We start from the raw sequence: 17060 nt of genomic DNA on the forward strand, positions 1-17060 counted from the left end.
TCTTTGGCAATGAAGGATGAACACAATAACTTTCTTTCTACTCTGTTCTCTCATGTATGCACCTATATGTCTATACAGATGTATACATACATACATATATTTATAAATAAGCTCCTTGAGGGTAGGGACTATTTTTTACTTTTTTCTCCCCAATACTCAATCACAGTGCCCAGCACCTAGTAAGTACTTGTTGATTGATAAAAGGAATAAAGGACATAGACTTACCTTTATAGTTCTTTTAACACATCAACACCTGGTGATCTCCACTCTCTGCCCCTTACTTTTTGTGACTCCATAACCCGGTGTGTGGGTGGGAATCAAACCTTCCCCACACCACTGCACCTAAACATGTTTACTCAGTGATGTAGATTTGTATAATCTGTGTATTTCCCAATATGTTCTTTTCAAATGGACAAACATTTTGGCATAAAAATGGCATATCTTAAAAGTGTTGTTTCTGAATTTCTAGTAGTTCCTGCCCTGGGTCCCTTTGGATTCTGGTTGGGGTGATTGTGGGCCCACTACATCTAGGTCTTGAGTCCAGCCAGCCTTCCTCTGTCTCTGTCCCTTCATCCTTTTCCCGCTTTTGGAACTATAATCAGTCAATACTGCCATTGCTACTGGATGGAATGTCCCAGAGCATAGTAATTTTTTTGCACTACTCACCATCGCTATAATTTCCAAGTCAGAAGACTACTTCCTCAGTTACCACTCCTGTATCTATGTTATCTCCTCACCTCTTAGAACCTTCTTGAGGGCAGAGACTGTAGCTATTGTATTTATATCCCGATGTTAGGAGAGTACTTGGTACATAGAAAGCATGTAAAAAATGGTTTTTCAAAAGCTTATTCAATAATAAGTAAAGGAAAATGTCATTTCAGTTCCATAACTTAAACTAATTAAAAAACTTACCCTTGTTGTCACTTAATAAGTGAAAATAACATGAAGAAAAACTTCACTTCTCTTGGTATAAAATGTGGCATATCTTGTTACTGAGAATGATTTTCAGCTTTGTGGACAATTCATACTTAATCAAAGATAAATCAGTCTTAAAGAAATACAGGCAATTTTTCAATAATGCTAATAACTTTTCTCAGTGTTATCTTTGGATGGGTACTAAAATTATTTTTAAAGCTCATATCCCATTTATCTTAAGGAACTTTCCAAAATTATGCATTGAACTCACTCAGATTTTATTTTCATCAAAATATATTTGTCTTTCAATTCGTTTCTAGAAAACACCTGAGGAGCAATTACTTTTGGCTTATGAGACTCTTGACAAGGCAGTTACGGTCATAGGGATGTCTCGTACAAGAGCTACGTTGCCTGATGGAACATCGGTATATGATCATTGTCATAACAAGGTAACACTGTACACGTCTTCATTTAGAAAGGACTTGATTATTACTAGGAAGAGGATTGACTTTAAAAATAGACAGAGTAGGCAGCAACCTACCACTGTGGCATGCTTTGAGGAGAACATGAGTTGAGTGTGGCTTGTCTTTCCTTTTCCCTCTACTTCACTCTCTCCTTCGTCTTCTCCATTTCTCTCCCCACTTCTTCCTCTCTCTTTCCCACTCCTTCTCCCTCTTCTTCTGTCCTTCTGCCTTTCTCCTTTGCTTAACATCTTCTCACCCTTCTTGGGTTGATTTCTCTTTTAGAATTTTAGACCATGGGATCTTAGCTATTCTTTCTCTGAACTCTTTGGCTTCGACTCTCCTCATATACATCTAGAATGTATGTTAGATTATCCCAATCTTTCTTCTCTGTATAACAAATCCAATAGGAGCACTTTCCCTTCCCCCCTGTCCAACCCCAAGGTTTCTATTATTTGTCTCCTGGGATCAGTTTCTCCTTGTTCAGGAAAATGAAATTCAGAGTAGAGTTTTCCCTTGTTGGTGCCTTTATCCTTTGAAGGATGAAATGATTATGAAGGCAAATCAAAAAAACTATCATCTGCTTTGCTAGTTAAGAGATACTTTTGGGATGCCGACTTGTGGTATATCTTATCCTGCTAGGAGTCTTCAGGAAGAAGAAGTTCTCATCCTGTTTGGTCAGCCTTGGGGTTCCTGGACAAAGCACCTTGGGATCACAGAATTTTTTCAAGGTCTCCTTCTGATGGTGACATCCTAAGATGCTGCTTATATCAAGATGACCTTGGTTGCCTTGGTCTCCTTCCACAGGCACTCAGCAGCCAACTAGAGAACCTCTCTTCTTCCTTTGGCCAGTAGCAGCTGACCCCTCTCCTGCTGAGCCTTTGGGTTGCCCATTGTCATTCTGTACAGTAATCATAACAACAATAATAGTTGCTAGCATTTATATAGCATCTGAAGGGTTGCAAAGCACTTCATCTCTTTATGTTATCTCACCTGCTCTTTGCTATAGCCCTGTGAGATAGATGCTATTATCAACCACTTTCTTCCTCTGGGGATAAATGACTTGTCTAGTGTCATACAACTACTAACTATTTAAGGTAAGATTTGTTTCTGACTCCAGGTCTTTGATTCTCTCTACTATACCAGTCACTTGTCTAGGAGAAAAAGCTGTTTCCTCCTCAGAGTCCAGTTATATCCCCTTTGGGAAGAGTCTTGAACCAGCTGTCTGGCCAAATGGGCTTTCTTTTTTTCCTTTTCTGGGTCACACTTTTCTATCCTCCAATCTCATTGTACAAGTTCAGATTCCCCTCTGCCTCTGGGGATCCTGTTACTTTCCTCTGGAGGCATTTCTTTCATTCTCTCAAGGAACATGTCCCTCTCTCCAATCAGCCAGAGAGACATTTTTTTTAATTTCTTTCACTTCTTTCAGTAGGGAGACCATCCTGATTTTGTTTTGATAACATGAAACAGTCAGTTGACTTTGGAAGAAAAAAATGCATAGTTTATTCTTTGTAGGTCACTGGAATATGCCCTTTCCTTCTACAGTTGCTAAAGCTGAGATCCCATTAGCTTCCATGATGAACTAAAGATTTACATTACTTTTTGCCTTTACTGGGGATTCACAGGGGCTCTTGAGTTAGGGTTTCCTAATCAAGTGATTTAATTTTTACTGAGCTTTTCTGCTATCTTGCTTTGCTTATCCTTATTGCTTATTTGATCTTTAATTATTAGGTTGCTGTCCATGGTCCATTGAAGATACTTCCTCTATTTAGCTGTTATCTCAAGGGTCTTGTGGGAAGAAATCAAACTCAGTTTTTTTACATCTTCTTTCCCTGTTTCTTCTCTCATCACTGGTCAGATGTTCTTTGCTTAATTTCTTGCTTCTGCTCTATTACTCCATACAATTTAGGGAGATTCATAACCACTAGCTGAAAGAAGGCACAGTGGGAATGGAAAAGAAGACAGGCATGACACATTGTGTGTGTGGGGGAATCAGGGCCACCAGAAGGAGCCACTGAAAGGAGAGTTCCCCAAAGACAATCTTTTCATTTCCCTGTTTCTCCAAGCACTGACCCTGGGATGAAAAGGCTTTTTTTAGGCTGAAATATTTTGTTCTTTAATTTAGATCTGATTCTTGGAGTTTTTGTTTGTTTGTTGTTTATTTGTATTCCTTTTAATGTTTTGAGAACCCTATTTCCCCTTCATTTTCATGTGACTTAAATGGACAAAAGGTCATCCCTCCAACAGAAGATAGAACTTCTGGCAAAACACTTACTGCCAATAGTTTGATCATGGATTTGCAGCTGGAAATCATTCTGGCTCAGCACCGGATTGCTGCTACGCTCCTTGACCAACTCAAAGGTATCAGTCTCTAAAGTGTAGTTTCATAATGCTGAATCAGTTCTGGGTCAAATTCAAGTCTAGAGCTAGTTTAACAAGAAAATAATTTGTTAACTAACTCCTCCCCAACTCTTTAACATATAAAGAACCAAGTTTTAATGTTTTTTTCTCTTCTCTTCTCAGATTTGCATGGCAATTTAATTGATTTGTACCAAGACACCACTAGAGCTTAAACATAAGTTATTAATGATTCATTCATAATAGTATTTTAAACCCTGAATAAATCTTGTGATAATGTGTCAGTGAACTAGGAAATAATGCATTCAAATAAATGAATAACATTTTATGAGTTACAGAAGATTAATAGTAATATAAGTTTCTTGGATTTTATTGAGAAGGGAAGACATCAATTTCTATTGGCTGTGATGTTACCAAATGAATGAATGAAAAAGTATTTATTAAGCATTTAGTGTGTGCCAAGTACTATGCTCAGTTCTGAGGATATTAATAAGAAAGACAAGACAATGTAAGCTCCTCTAGAAGACAACACATCATGGTAGTTTTGAACAGGTAAAAGTGTTCTGGTTTGGAAAGGTGCAGGGATGGTGAATTAAGCCAAAGGGGAGTAGAATGACACATGCTTCCCAGTATTATCAGTGACTTTGTTGTTCCCAAACGGGGAAACCAGAAGAGATAGTATGCTTTTAGCAACAATGTGGATGGCAGTGCATTGAGTGAGGAGTAAAGTTGGAGCATGGTTGGTTGTAACCAGCATGGAGAGAATGGGCCACTTTAGATCTTCATGCATCAGGCATGGCAGTTTGGGGTTGGTTGGGGAAGGCCTGCAGTGTACAAACAAACCTTTTATGTAAGGATCTCAAAATATAGACTCCTAGAATGGGATGAGCCCTCTCTTGAAGTCATTTTGTCTTACTCCTCATCAGATGGTCTGACTTCTTGGCACCACATGCTTAGCCAATGCTTGTCTGTCTATCCTCTGCCCAAAGACTTCCAGGAAGAGAAAACTCGACATTTTCTGATGGCTCTAAGTGTAAATAAATTTGTCCTCAAATAGAGTTGAAATCTGCCTCCTTCTAGCTTCTCCTCACTGGTTCCGACTTTCCCTTCTGGAGCTGAGAAGCACTAAATTCCCTCTCCCGTGTGATGTTTAGAGAGAGTGAGATACAGAGGGAGTAGCATTGGACTGGAGTCAGGAGACCTTGGTTTGAATAGCAGCTTGGTGACGTGGGACAAGTCACTTTTCTCAGAGTTGTGAGATCCTCATCTCTATAAAATGGGGAGACTAATAATTGTATTACCCACCCACTGACTTCTGCGGAGAGCACATTGTAAAATGGAAATTCTTTATCTTGGATGGATGAATGATAAGCCTTTATTAAGGGCTTACTATGTAAGGGCTACTTCTTCTCTAGGGCCTTTAACAAATCACTAAGTTTATTTGAGCAATAAAACATTTTTAAAAATGTCTATCACTTGGTGCTGGAGGAAATAAAAACATAAGTCACCTAGTGCCTGCTCTTACAAATGGGTGGATGATATAGTAATTTCTCTCTCTCTCTCTCTCTCCCCTCCTCTTGCTATACATGTGTATATATACTCACAAATTATATAAATGCATACACACACACATGCAAATGACACCAACTGTGTGGATCTGGCTAAGTCACTTAACTGCTCAATAAGCTGTGTAATTCTCTGACTGCCAGTTTCATTGGAGGTGCTGATCTGCATTGATGAGTGGAGTTTCTTCTGGGAGCTCCATGCTATATCAGTGGAATCATAGGTCACAGAGGTACAAATTGTAGGATGTGCTTATCTCATCAGTTGCTAAATCTTGTCAAATCAACCTCCATGATATCTTCTACATTCATCCCTTTCTCTTGATTAATGAGGCTGCTATCCTAGGACAGGTGCTCCCTTCTTAAATGGTCTATCTCCTCTCTCCAGTCTGTCTTACACACAGCAGCCAAAGTGATTTTCCTAAAGCACAGGCATGACCATGTTACTCCTCTGTTCTGTAAACTCTAGTGACTCCCTATTACTCCTAAGGGATCCAACACAAACTCATTTGTTTGATGTTTTAAACCCTTCACTACCTGGATCCAACCTACCTTCCTTGGTCTGTTATACATGCCTTTTTTCATGTAGTCCAACTGGGTTTGTGCTGTCGCTCACACATCCCATTCCAGCTCTCACCTTGAGCCTCTCATTGGACTGCTCCCCAGGTCTGCCATGTAGGTCCTCCTCACCTTGGCCTCTTCCTTCTGTAGAATTCCTTCCTCTATAGGTTCTTTCAAATCTCACCTTAAATATAGCCTCTTACAAGAGGGTCTCCTGATTCTCCTCCTTCCCTGTACAGTACACATGTTATCTCTCCCTGTGGAATATAAGCTCCTGGAAAGCAGGGTCAGTTTGGTTTTTGTCTTTGGATCCCACAATATGGGCTTGACATGTGGTAGAGCCTTGAGCTACCCCATATGTGAAAAGAAGAAGGAAGATGTAATGGAAAGGGAGGGCTGAAGTAAGGGTGTTAAAGGGCCTTGAATGCCAAATAGGAATTTATATTTCATCTTCCAGGTAATGGGGAACCCTGGAGTTTACCCAGTCTGTCAATAAACATCTGTTAAGGGCCTGCTGTGTGCCAGGCACCATGCTAAGTGTTGGAGATGTAAAAAGAGACAAGACAATCCCTGCCCTCAATAAGCTTATGATCCAACAAGGGGAAAACAAGCAAGCAAATATGAACAAGCAAGCTATTCACTGGATAAGTGGGGATCATATAAGAGAGGGCAAGAGCTAGTATGAAGAAGAGTTGAGAAAGGTTTCCTGGAGAAGATGGAATTTTAGTTGGGACCTGAGGCAAGGGAGGTCAGGATGTGGAATGGAGGAGGGAGAGCATTCCAGGCGTGGGAGACATCCAGAAAAAGTGCCTGGAACTGAGAGGTGGAGGGTCTTGTTTGTGGAACAGCCAGGAGGCTGGTGTCACTGAGTCACAGGACATGTTGGAGAGTCAGGTGGAAGAACACTGGAAAGGTAGGAGGAGGCTGTTTAGGAAGGGCTTTGAAGGCCAAACAGATCAGTTTGTATTTAATCTTAGAGGCACTAGGGAGCCATTGGACTTCATGGAATAGGCAGGGTTTAGTGAGAAAATACTTGTTGATTAATTGATATGATAGTGAATAACCTGGTTTTGGCTGAGCATGAATGTGAGAGGGGAGTAACAGTTGGAGACAAAGCTAGAAAGCTAGAGAGGTACCTAACAGACTGAGGACCTCGAAGGCCATGTTGATGGATTTTATTGGATTTTATTCATTAGGCGACAAGTTGTCTTGTCAATATTTTGGATGGAAGATGAACTTATTAGACTATGAAGAATGGATTTGGGGGCAGAGACTGGAGGTTAGGGTTGGAAGGTTAAAAATTCTCTGCCTCTGTATAGTTTCTCCTTACCCACAGAGCTGGGCTCAAGCACCTTCCATGTGAGCCCTTTCCTCATCCCTGCAGTTCCTAGTGTCTTTGCGCCCTCTTCCCCACTATTTTCCGCTGCATTTATTTTATGTATAATTATATATATTATATAATTGTATTATACACATTATATATGGTTACATTTATATATTATCTATAATTGCATGTGCGCATGTTGTCTTCTCCAACAGGACATAAGCTCTTTGAGGGCAGTCTGTTTTACTTTTTGTCCATTATGTCTCCAGTGCCTAGAAAAGTGCCAGGCCCATAGAAGGGGCTTGCTAAATACTTGTTGAGTGATCAGTTGCTTCAGAGGCCATCACTGGGGTCCAGACAGGTAGTAATGACGACTTATTAGAGAAGGAACCGAGCATTTATATAACACCTACTATGTGCAAGGCACTGTGCTTAGTGCTTTACAAATATTACCTCACTTGATCCTCATGATAACCTTGGGAGGTAGGTACTGCTATCACTCCCATTTGACATATGGGGAAACTGAGGCAAACAGATGCAGTGACTTGCCCAGGGTCCCACAGTTAGTAAGTGTCTGAAGCCAGATTTGAAAGTCTGTGAAGGGAAAATGAGAGGTATGATGTAGGTTGGCTCAGGAGGACTTCATAGTAGATTGGATGTAGGAGGTGAGGGAGAGGGAAGAGATGGCGAGAGCATTGAGATATCCTCTACTGGGCCATTGAGTGAATAATTGTGCCTTGGTCAGTCAGATGGAGAAGCATGCATCCTCCTCACCTTCTCTTGGTCCCCCTTCACTTTATCAGTGCCCTCCTAAAATGTGGTACCTGGGAATGAGCACGATGCTCCAGACCGGGTCTGGCTAGGGAGGAGAAGAGTAGGAGGTTCCTTTTATATCACCAGACCTTTGCTTATTTTCTCTTGGCCCATTGATTTCAAGGATGTAGGCAGTTCCTGGTGAGGAAACTCCATCCACCTGTGCATATCACCACCTGCTCTGCAACTGTGTATCTTAGAAAACTGCCTGGGGCCCTGAGAGGTGAAATCACTTGCCCAGGGTCACACAGCTAGGATGGACAGGAGGGAGGACCTGAATCTAGTTCTCTCTGCCTCAGAGGCCAGCTCTCAATCCACCACACTACACTCCTCTCTGGAAGAAACTATGTACCCTCTAGATATTATTCTCCTGAATAGCAATGGCAACACAGTCAATGTTGTTTGACAGTTATATTCAGAACACAACAGCAGTTGAGTGGTGCAGTGGATAGATCCCTGTCCTGGAATAAGGGAGACCTGAGTTCGAATTGACCGTAGACATTTGCTAGCTCTGTGACCCTGGGAAAATCACTTAACCTCTGTCTGCCTCATTTTTCCCACTTATAAAATGGGAATAATAGGATCTAACTTCCAGGGTTGCTATTAGGATCAAATGAGATAATACCTGTAAATTGCTTTGCAAACTTTAACATGCCACTTGATAGCTATTATAAAGAATAATAATGATGTTCAAGTCCGAATTATTTTCTGTATTGGGTTACATTTAACAAGACCATTCTATTTTTCCTGCATAATTCAATTTCTTATAGTCCTAAGTACCTTTTTCTGCTATAAAATGTTGACTAATTGGAGAATAGACCTGAAGAACCTGCCCTGCATAAACCTGTCATCTACTTTCTTTTATAAATTTGAGACTGACTTTGTCAGATTTTTATAGGCACTAAAATTTATTTAATCCGGATACTGCTTAATTTGAAATAGTACAACTCAAAGCAACTGTGATTCCCTGAATGGTTGTAGAGCATTCCCCATGAAAACTCTTTGCCAGATTCAAAGTACAGATAATGCATGAATCAAAGCTTAAATTGGGTCCTGAGAGCACCCTTCATTATGGCACATATTGGAAAATGGGAAGTAAATGGAAATCAGTCTTTGGTGAAATGATATCAGAACACCTCCCAGATTGCTCATCGACAGAACAGAGGTTGAAATTATAAACAACTTAGATTTTTAATGACACATTCCTTATTAACAGGTATATATGACCTTGTTAATTTGTACAACTGTTTTGAGTGGTACATTCGTTTCTGCTGCCCTCCTACAATTTCAGGAACTGGAATTTTCATCTCTCCTCCTTCTTATTTCTCCCTGTGGGCTGATTTTGTTCTTAGCAGCAATCAGACTCTTAAGGTTTGGTTAAAGCAGTTAAAGAAGCAAAAATAGCCATGTTTTCTGTAAATTAAAAGATAGCTGCCTAAAGACATGCTGAATAGTGAGTGGTTGATTGCTTTGACCAAGTGGACAGAGTGCTCTACTGGGGAGTAGTGGGGGTAGTGGGGAGTGATGGATCTGGGGTCAGAGGACCTGGCTTTGACACTTGTCTCTGCCTCTCACTATCTTGGTAATCTTGGGTATGTCACAACCTTTCTGGGCCCCAACTTCTTCATCTGTAAAATGAGAGGGTTGGGCCAGGTGGTCTTGGGTCCTTTCTAGTACTAAAGCTGTGGTCCTATGGTACTGGGGATACTATGGTTTCACTGAGAGAGGGAACTAAATTCCTGGATAAGGAATCTCCCTCTACCACTAAGATCTGAATTTTTTCTATAGTCTTAAAAATGGCCTGCAGTATATCCAATCCACTTTCAGTCCACCCTTTTCTGGAAGAAACGATGACTTTTTATGCTTCGAATATATCTGACAGTACAATCTTGCTGTCTATTCCTTACATCACCCTGTCTCTCATAATACTGTGATGGTATATAAAAATTTAGAAGTACCACTTGGACATACTTTTTCACTGAGATGCTAAGGTTTGCCTCAGAAAAACATCTCCAAATGGAAATGGACTGCTTCCGAGCAGCGTTCATCTCTTGAGATGAGGATTCTTTGCCTCCTTCCCATAAACTATATTTTCAACACACCATAATACATTCCTGCTAGGTCTGGTATCTTCCTGAAGGTGAGTATAGTGTCTTTTTTTTTTTTCAGAATCACTACATAGTTTATCTTGGATCAATCTTTTGGATATAAATCAAATTATTTTCTTTTGAGTCTTTTTTTTGCACAGACATTTTAAGTATAATATTTTAAAGTACCCACTAGGTGGGAAAGTCATTATAGCAGATGAATGGCTATATTCAAGATACATAGATGATAACTTAGCTTCCTATAGTATTTCCTTAGCCTGATTTACTTCCGAGGGAGCTCCTTCTCCCTCCCTGTTTTGTCCATCAAAACTTAACATCATCACTTATCTTTTTCTCTTACCATCTCGTCTCAGATGAAATGTGCATGCTCTTTGCTAAGGCTAACCCATTTCTCTAATTTTATTCCTTCCCACCTTAGCAATATAACCCCTTGCTCTCCTAAATCTTTATTTTATTTTCCATTAGTTTCTTCTGTTTTATCTATGAACATACTCAGATCAACACACTGCTAAAAAAAGACCCCTTTGCCCATTCTACTACATTTGATTTACCACTTCTTCATACCTATGAGTGATTCTTTCATTCCTTTGAGAAATTAGGATCTTCTTTGTTGACATTAAATGGAGTATACTTCTTTTAATATTTGCTGTCCTTAGCAAATCTGTTAGAGTGCTTTTGGTAAAGTCTATAGTTATAAATCCTATATAATTCTGGTTCAGTCTCCATATTTTACAGATTAGGAAACTGACATAGTAAGCCTGGGAGGCAGACTTTGAACCTATATCCTGTGGCTCTAGAATTATAAGTGCTCTTTCTCATATGAAGAGTTTTGAGTTTCCTCCCCCACCTGATCATTATCTTTTGTACATGGTCCAGTTTGTACTGAACTTCTTAAACTGTGGTGCATAGAACACCATACTTAAGATGTGTTTTGAAGAACAAGAGATAGGATTCTGGTTTTCCTTAGTCTTCTTGTTGTATATCTATTAATGCCAATAACAGGTCCCAGCCTAAGGCTCACTTGGTAAATGTTTGGGTTTGATGGCTCGAAGTGAGTTTAAATAGCAATTGTTTCTGTTCTGGCCAGAAATCCTGGGGTCTTCCCCTCCCAGATGGATTTTTTTTGAGTAGGCAAAGTAGGCCATCTTTTGCCTCATTTCTTACCTAGCCTTAAATCACTGAATGGATGTTGCCTCACACAAAATGAGATGTAGGAAAGACCTTAACTTAAAAGGGCCATGATTTCACACTGCACCCAGGGACATCTCCAGTTATCTTGATCTATGTCTTGCCACTGGACATCGAAAACTCTGGAAGACAGTGAGGCTGATGACTTTGCACAGCCCTGCCTCACTTAAATCCAATTCACTTGCAAGTCAAGACATCAGCCTCTTGATATCATTGGTTTGAGGGAGAGCTCTTATCAAGCTATTGGTATATTTAAGATGTAAGGTGAAAATTAAATTTTGCCTTTTAGAATGAGTTATATACTAACAAATAAGGATGAGAAAAGGGATAAATAAGCCCATATAGTGGTAGAAATCAGCTGCTAAATTAATTTTCCTTTCCATCAGTTGGGAAAAGCAAGGGAGGTATGATGGAAGATCTAGTATTTTAAAAATCTATAGCTTGGGAACTCAACCTCGGAGCTTGTGAACTTTTTTTAACATGTTGACAACTGTATTTCAACATAATTGTTATCTTTTGAAATACTCTGTTTTTTCTTTTATGCATTTCCTAACATGATTCTAAGGAGTTCCTAGGCTTCACCGATCTGCCAAAGGGGAACAAGACATATCCTGCTGTGATTTTTAGATGCCTGTTATGGAAAACGATGACTTTTTCAGACACAGACCTAATTCTAATGGTGAGTTTTCTTCTTTTTCAGCTTGGGATTCTCCTCCCCAGAAACCCAAGGAAGCTCAAAGTGAAAAAGGGTCTGCCAGCACTAGTCATTTCACAGGTAAAATATGGACACAATTGGACATAAAGTATGTAGACTTGGACAGGACATTGACTCAGTTTTGATAGAATGTTTTCACACAATCCTTCCTGAAATGAATGTTTTGTTTTACAGAATCGTATGTACTGAAAAAAATAAACAAGAATCGAATATCCAAAGCAATCTACTTGATGCAGAAAGCTCTGATATTATTTGAGAAAGACCCCCTCCAGGATCCCAAGTTACTGGAGGTGAGACTGACATATTCCATTTCCCCCACCCCAAGTTTCCAATGTCCTCCTATTACTGTGGTCAAGTCAATCAGCATTTATTAGGCACCTACTGTGTACCAGACATTGTGCTAAGTACTGAGGATACAAAGAAAGGAAAAAACAAAACAAGACAAAAACCAAACCCAACCCAAATCCAACAACAATGAACAAAGACAAAATAAGAAAACAGTTTCTTCCCTTGAGGAACTCACGGTCTAATGGAAGAGCAAAGTGTAAATAGTTATGAACAAAGAAGATGTATGCAACATAAATTTGGAGTGGTCTCAGAAGAAAGACACTCAGGGGAAGGAGTCTGGGATGGCTTCTTGCAGAAGGGAGGATTTTAGCTGTGGCTTAAGGAAGCCAGGAGGCAGAGATGAGAAAGGGACAGTGCTAGTTACGGCAGACAACCAGTAAAAATGCCTGTAGTTGGGAGGTGGAGGGCATTGGGTGAGGAGTAGGAAGGACACTTGTGTCCCTGGACTGAAAAGTGAGTGGAGGTGGAGATGAAGAATGGAAAGGTAGAAAGGGACAAGTTATGAAGCTGATTTCCATATCTAGTTAAATATCAGTGAGGTGCCTACTATGTACAAGGTACTTTTCTAGGCACAGAAAGAGATACAAAAATAATGTGTAGTAAGTGTTAGGAGACTTTGGACGGAAGAGAGATCTTCTCTGATGGGTGATCAAGGAAGTTGTGATGGAGGACATGACATTTGAGTTGGACCTTGAAGAATAGGTGAGATGTCAGTGGGTTGAAATGATGAGTGAATGTGTCACAAGTATTGAAAAAGGCATGAAATGAAGTACATGGAGAAAAGTAAATAGTCTTGTTTGACTGGTGTGTACGAATATGCTAAGGAGAGTGTAAGATTGGAAAGATAGGTTGGATCTCATTTGTGGAAGGCTTTCAGTGCCAATCTGTCTGGAAATTGTAAGATTTAGATAATACATCCACTGCTAGAGTGTGGTTTTTATAGGCCATTTTCATTATATATGTTAAATACCCTTACAAACATAGGTGTGTGGAGATGAGAGTAGAATGAGTCCTAAATTGAGATTCAGGCAATCAGGATTCTGAACCAGTTCTGCCTATAATTACCTATGTGACACTGAGAAAAATCAGAATCTTTTTAGTTTTAGTGAAAGTTTTCTAACATTGAATCAATATATTGGGTGACTGGAAGTATAAGAAGAAGAGAAGGTAGTTTTTGTGGAAAGATAGCTTTGAGTTTGAGGATGTGTTGAATTTGAGATGATTCCTGGTTATTGGAATTACATGATGTCCAGTTTTGTTATTTTGTTCTTTCCACTTACATTACTTACTTACATTATTGTAATTAATGTGTATATTATTTTTGGGGATCTCCATATTTCACTCTGAATCAGTTTATACAAGTCTTCCTAAGTTTCTCTAAATCATTCATATTAATTATATCTTACGGTGTATTACATTCATGTACCCCAGTTTGTTTAGCTATTTCCAAATTAATGGACATCTAATTTGTTTTCATTTCTTTTCTACCACAAGAGGGCCCTATGACTATTTTGGTGTGTAGGACAACTAATTCTATCTTTGGCTTCCTTGCAGTTTATAGGCCTAGCAGTAGGATGTCCGGGATAAAGGGTAGGATATTTAGTAAATACTTAATTCAATTGGTTCAATTAATTGAATTATCTGTAATTTTTTATTAGTGTGGTATATTCCCTCCATGGGCACAAATTACAACCTCTCCATAATTTAGTAGATGCGCTTAAGTATAAACTCTATAAATGATTATTAATATTAACATGTAAATGGTCAAGAAAGTAACAGTCTACATTGGTAAAGGGAGCACTGTACAGTCATAAAATTTAGTCTCCTTCAAGAAAAAAAGAGTATTAGATTTTATAATCTGGATTCTATTATTTAAACATATTTTAGAAATATAACACCATGATTTAAGTAGACTAGAAAGGAATTTCAAAAAGTTGATATTTCAAGATTTTGCTGGTCTTGGATCTTGAATTGGAAACCAGTAACAACTGGTTTTGGAAATAACTAATTTTATGAAGTTCTACTGAGAATGGAATGGAAAAATGTTTATTAGGTGCTTGCTATATGCCAAGTACTAGAGAGACAGGTAGAAAAGTAAGACTATTCCTGGTCTCCAAGATTACATGCAGAGGAGCTTACATTCAGCTGCTGGGCAGATTTAAGAGGATGCAAAATATAGAAAAGTCATCACCTTTGATTTCCTGGAGATCTCGTATTATGTTGTTAAAAACACATGCTCTGAGCTATTGTGAAGAGGTCCAGATATTTCCTGAAAAGCTTTTTGGTTTTGATTGAAGCAGTGTTTTGCAAACGCCTTTGTGGTAGGCAGCTCTAATACTTCTTTTCATTCCCCACTGGCCCTCTCCTAATGGCTGCCCAGTCACCTCTCCCTCTCTCTTTCCCTTCTATTTGCAAAATAGCTTAAGAATTACTAAGGAAATGGTTGATTTGGTTGCAATGTTTAAGCATCTGTATCTTTTTTTTAAATGAGTGTTTCCTGTTGAAATAAATGTTTTCCTTTAAAGCAAACATTTTTGCACCGAAAGCTCACATTTTATGTGAAAGACACATGCCAGGGAAGATGTTGCCTTGTGATTTTTGATAGTTCTTTCTGGGTTTCTGAATTTCTTCTCATTACTCAAGTTTAGGTTTCAGTCTTCAGGTGGTATAGTGGATAGAGTATCAGGCCTGGAGTCAGGAAGACTCATCCTCCCAAGGTCAAATCTGGGAGATCATGTTCCCCTTAGGTTAATATGGCATTTTTGTGTACTGTTTGTTTCTTTCTTTTCACTGTGGGAAGAACTGTGTCTATAGTGGAGAAAGGCACTGTATAAACCCTCAGATGTCCCAGAGTCTGGTCAATTTACTTTCTATCTCTGAATCTCAGTTTTCTTATCTATAAAATTAGGAAGCATATTAATACAGCATAATAAACATAAATTTTCAGAGCTGGTAAATACCTTAGAGAACAAGAGATTATAATTTTTAGGTGCTATCTTCTCCCAATTAGATTATAATCTCTTTCAGGGTAGAGACTGTTTTTTTTGTCATTTCTATCCCTAGTACTTAGTACAGTGTCCAGAACATAGTAGGCGCTTAATAAATGGAGATCCAGAGGAAGGAAAACAACTTATCCAAGGTCACAGAACTAGGAAGTAACTTTGCTCAGTTAATCTTTACAGCACCAATATACAATCTGTTGTTCAAAAAATATCAGCAAATGACTCAAGATGGCAGATTAAAGGGTGCCACTCAGCTGAACTTTCTTAGCATTCCTCTCTAAACAGCTTTAAAATAATGCCTCAAATCAAACTTTGAAGCAGGAGAGCCAATGAAGGGTTATGGTGGGTTTTTTCCAGTGTAAGAAAACTTAGGATGTCCACAGGAGAGGTCTGTGACACCAGGATGGGGCCTGTCCAAGCCATCCCCCCTCATATGGCCATGGCAGTGGTTGCTATAGCAGGAGCAGGAGCTTCAGAAGCTCTCAACCTAGAGATGGTATGGAGGTTAGACAGCTGGTCAGGAAGACATTACAGGGTACATTTTTCTGTCACTGGGTACAACTGACACTGACTAGCAACCTGACTGCCAACATGCTACAAGGATAATGCCAGAGCACAGACAAAGAGAGCAGTGACCACACCTCTCCCTGGAAAATACCACCTTGAAAGTACTAAAAACTTGCAGATCCCCAGAATTAGCTTTGAAAACAACATCATGAAAAAACCTGAAGTTTGGGACAGTGCTTCCCCTTTCTCAGATGAGCAGAGCCCAACTTTAGCATTAAGTTCAAAGTCAATAAATGGGCTGGAAAAATAGGCAAACAACAACAGAAAAGAATTTGACTATAAAAAACCTACCATGGTGGCAGGGAACATCAAAACATAAAACCAGAAGAGGACAACAATGGGAAGACTGCTACAAAAAAACCTTAAAGAAAAATGCTAATTGGACCACAAACCAATAAAAATTCCTGGAAGAGTTAAAGAAAGAGATAAGAATGGTAGAGGACAAGTTGAGAAAAGAAGTGAGAGTGATGCAAGAAAATTATGAAAAGAAAATTAATAGCTTGATAAAAGAGACTCAAAAAATACTGAAGTAAATAACACCTTAAAAAAACAGAATTGACCATATGGAAAAAGAAGTACAAAATTTCACTGAAGAAAATAATTCCTTAAAAGTTAGAATTGGACAAGTGGAAGCTAATGACTACACGAGAAATCAAGAAACAGTAAAGCAAAGTCAAAAGAATGAAAAAATAGAAGGAAATGTGAAACATCTCATCAGAAAAACCAATGTCCTGGGAAATAAATTGAGGAGAGATCATTTAAGAATTATTGTACTGCCTTAAAACTGGTCAAAGAAAGAGCCTAGAAATCATATTTCAAGAAATTTTAAAGGAGAACTGTTAATATCTTGAGATCCAGAACCTAAAATAAAATTTGAAAGAATCCACTGATCACCTCCTGAAAGAAATCCCAAAATATAAACTCCTAGGAATATTGTAGCCAAATTCCAGAGCCAGATCAAAGAGAAAATACTCCAAGCAGCCAGAAACAATTAAAATATCATGGAGCCATAGTGAGGATCACACAAGATTTAGTAGCTTCCACGTTAAAGGAGCAGAGGGCTTGGAATACGATATTCCAGAAGGCAAAAGAACTAAGACTGTAAGCAAGAATATCCTACCTAGCAAAACTGAGTGTA

At 39.0% G+C, this 17060-nt stretch overlaps 1 protein-coding gene across 3 annotated transcripts in view; it reads left to right on the plus strand.

Annotated features, from left to right (window-relative positions):
* CFAP54 (cilia and flagella associated protein 54) overlaps positions 1 to 17060 on the plus strand; it is a 313535-nt gene that overhangs the window by 65581 nt on the left and 230894 nt on the right. For all 3 annotated transcript variants that reach the window (XM_072655644.1, XM_072655643.1, XM_072655642.1), the window contains exons 16-19: positions 1236 to 1364; positions 3608 to 3737; positions 11991 to 12065; positions 12180 to 12295. In XM_072655644.1, the coding sequence (XP_072511745.1) occupies positions 1236 to 1364; positions 3608 to 3737; positions 11991 to 12065; positions 12180 to 12295 (450 nt within the window). The remainder of the gene's footprint in view (positions 1 to 1235; positions 1365 to 3607; positions 3738 to 11990; positions 12066 to 12179; positions 12296 to 17060) is intronic.

The sequence above is a fragment of the Notamacropus eugenii genome, chromosome 3, assembly GCF_028372415.1.
Source record: "Notamacropus eugenii isolate mMacEug1 chromosome 3, mMacEug1.pri_v2, whole genome shotgun sequence".
Classification (NCBI taxonomy): domain Eukaryota; kingdom Metazoa; phylum Chordata; class Mammalia; order Diprotodontia; family Macropodidae; genus Notamacropus; species Notamacropus eugenii.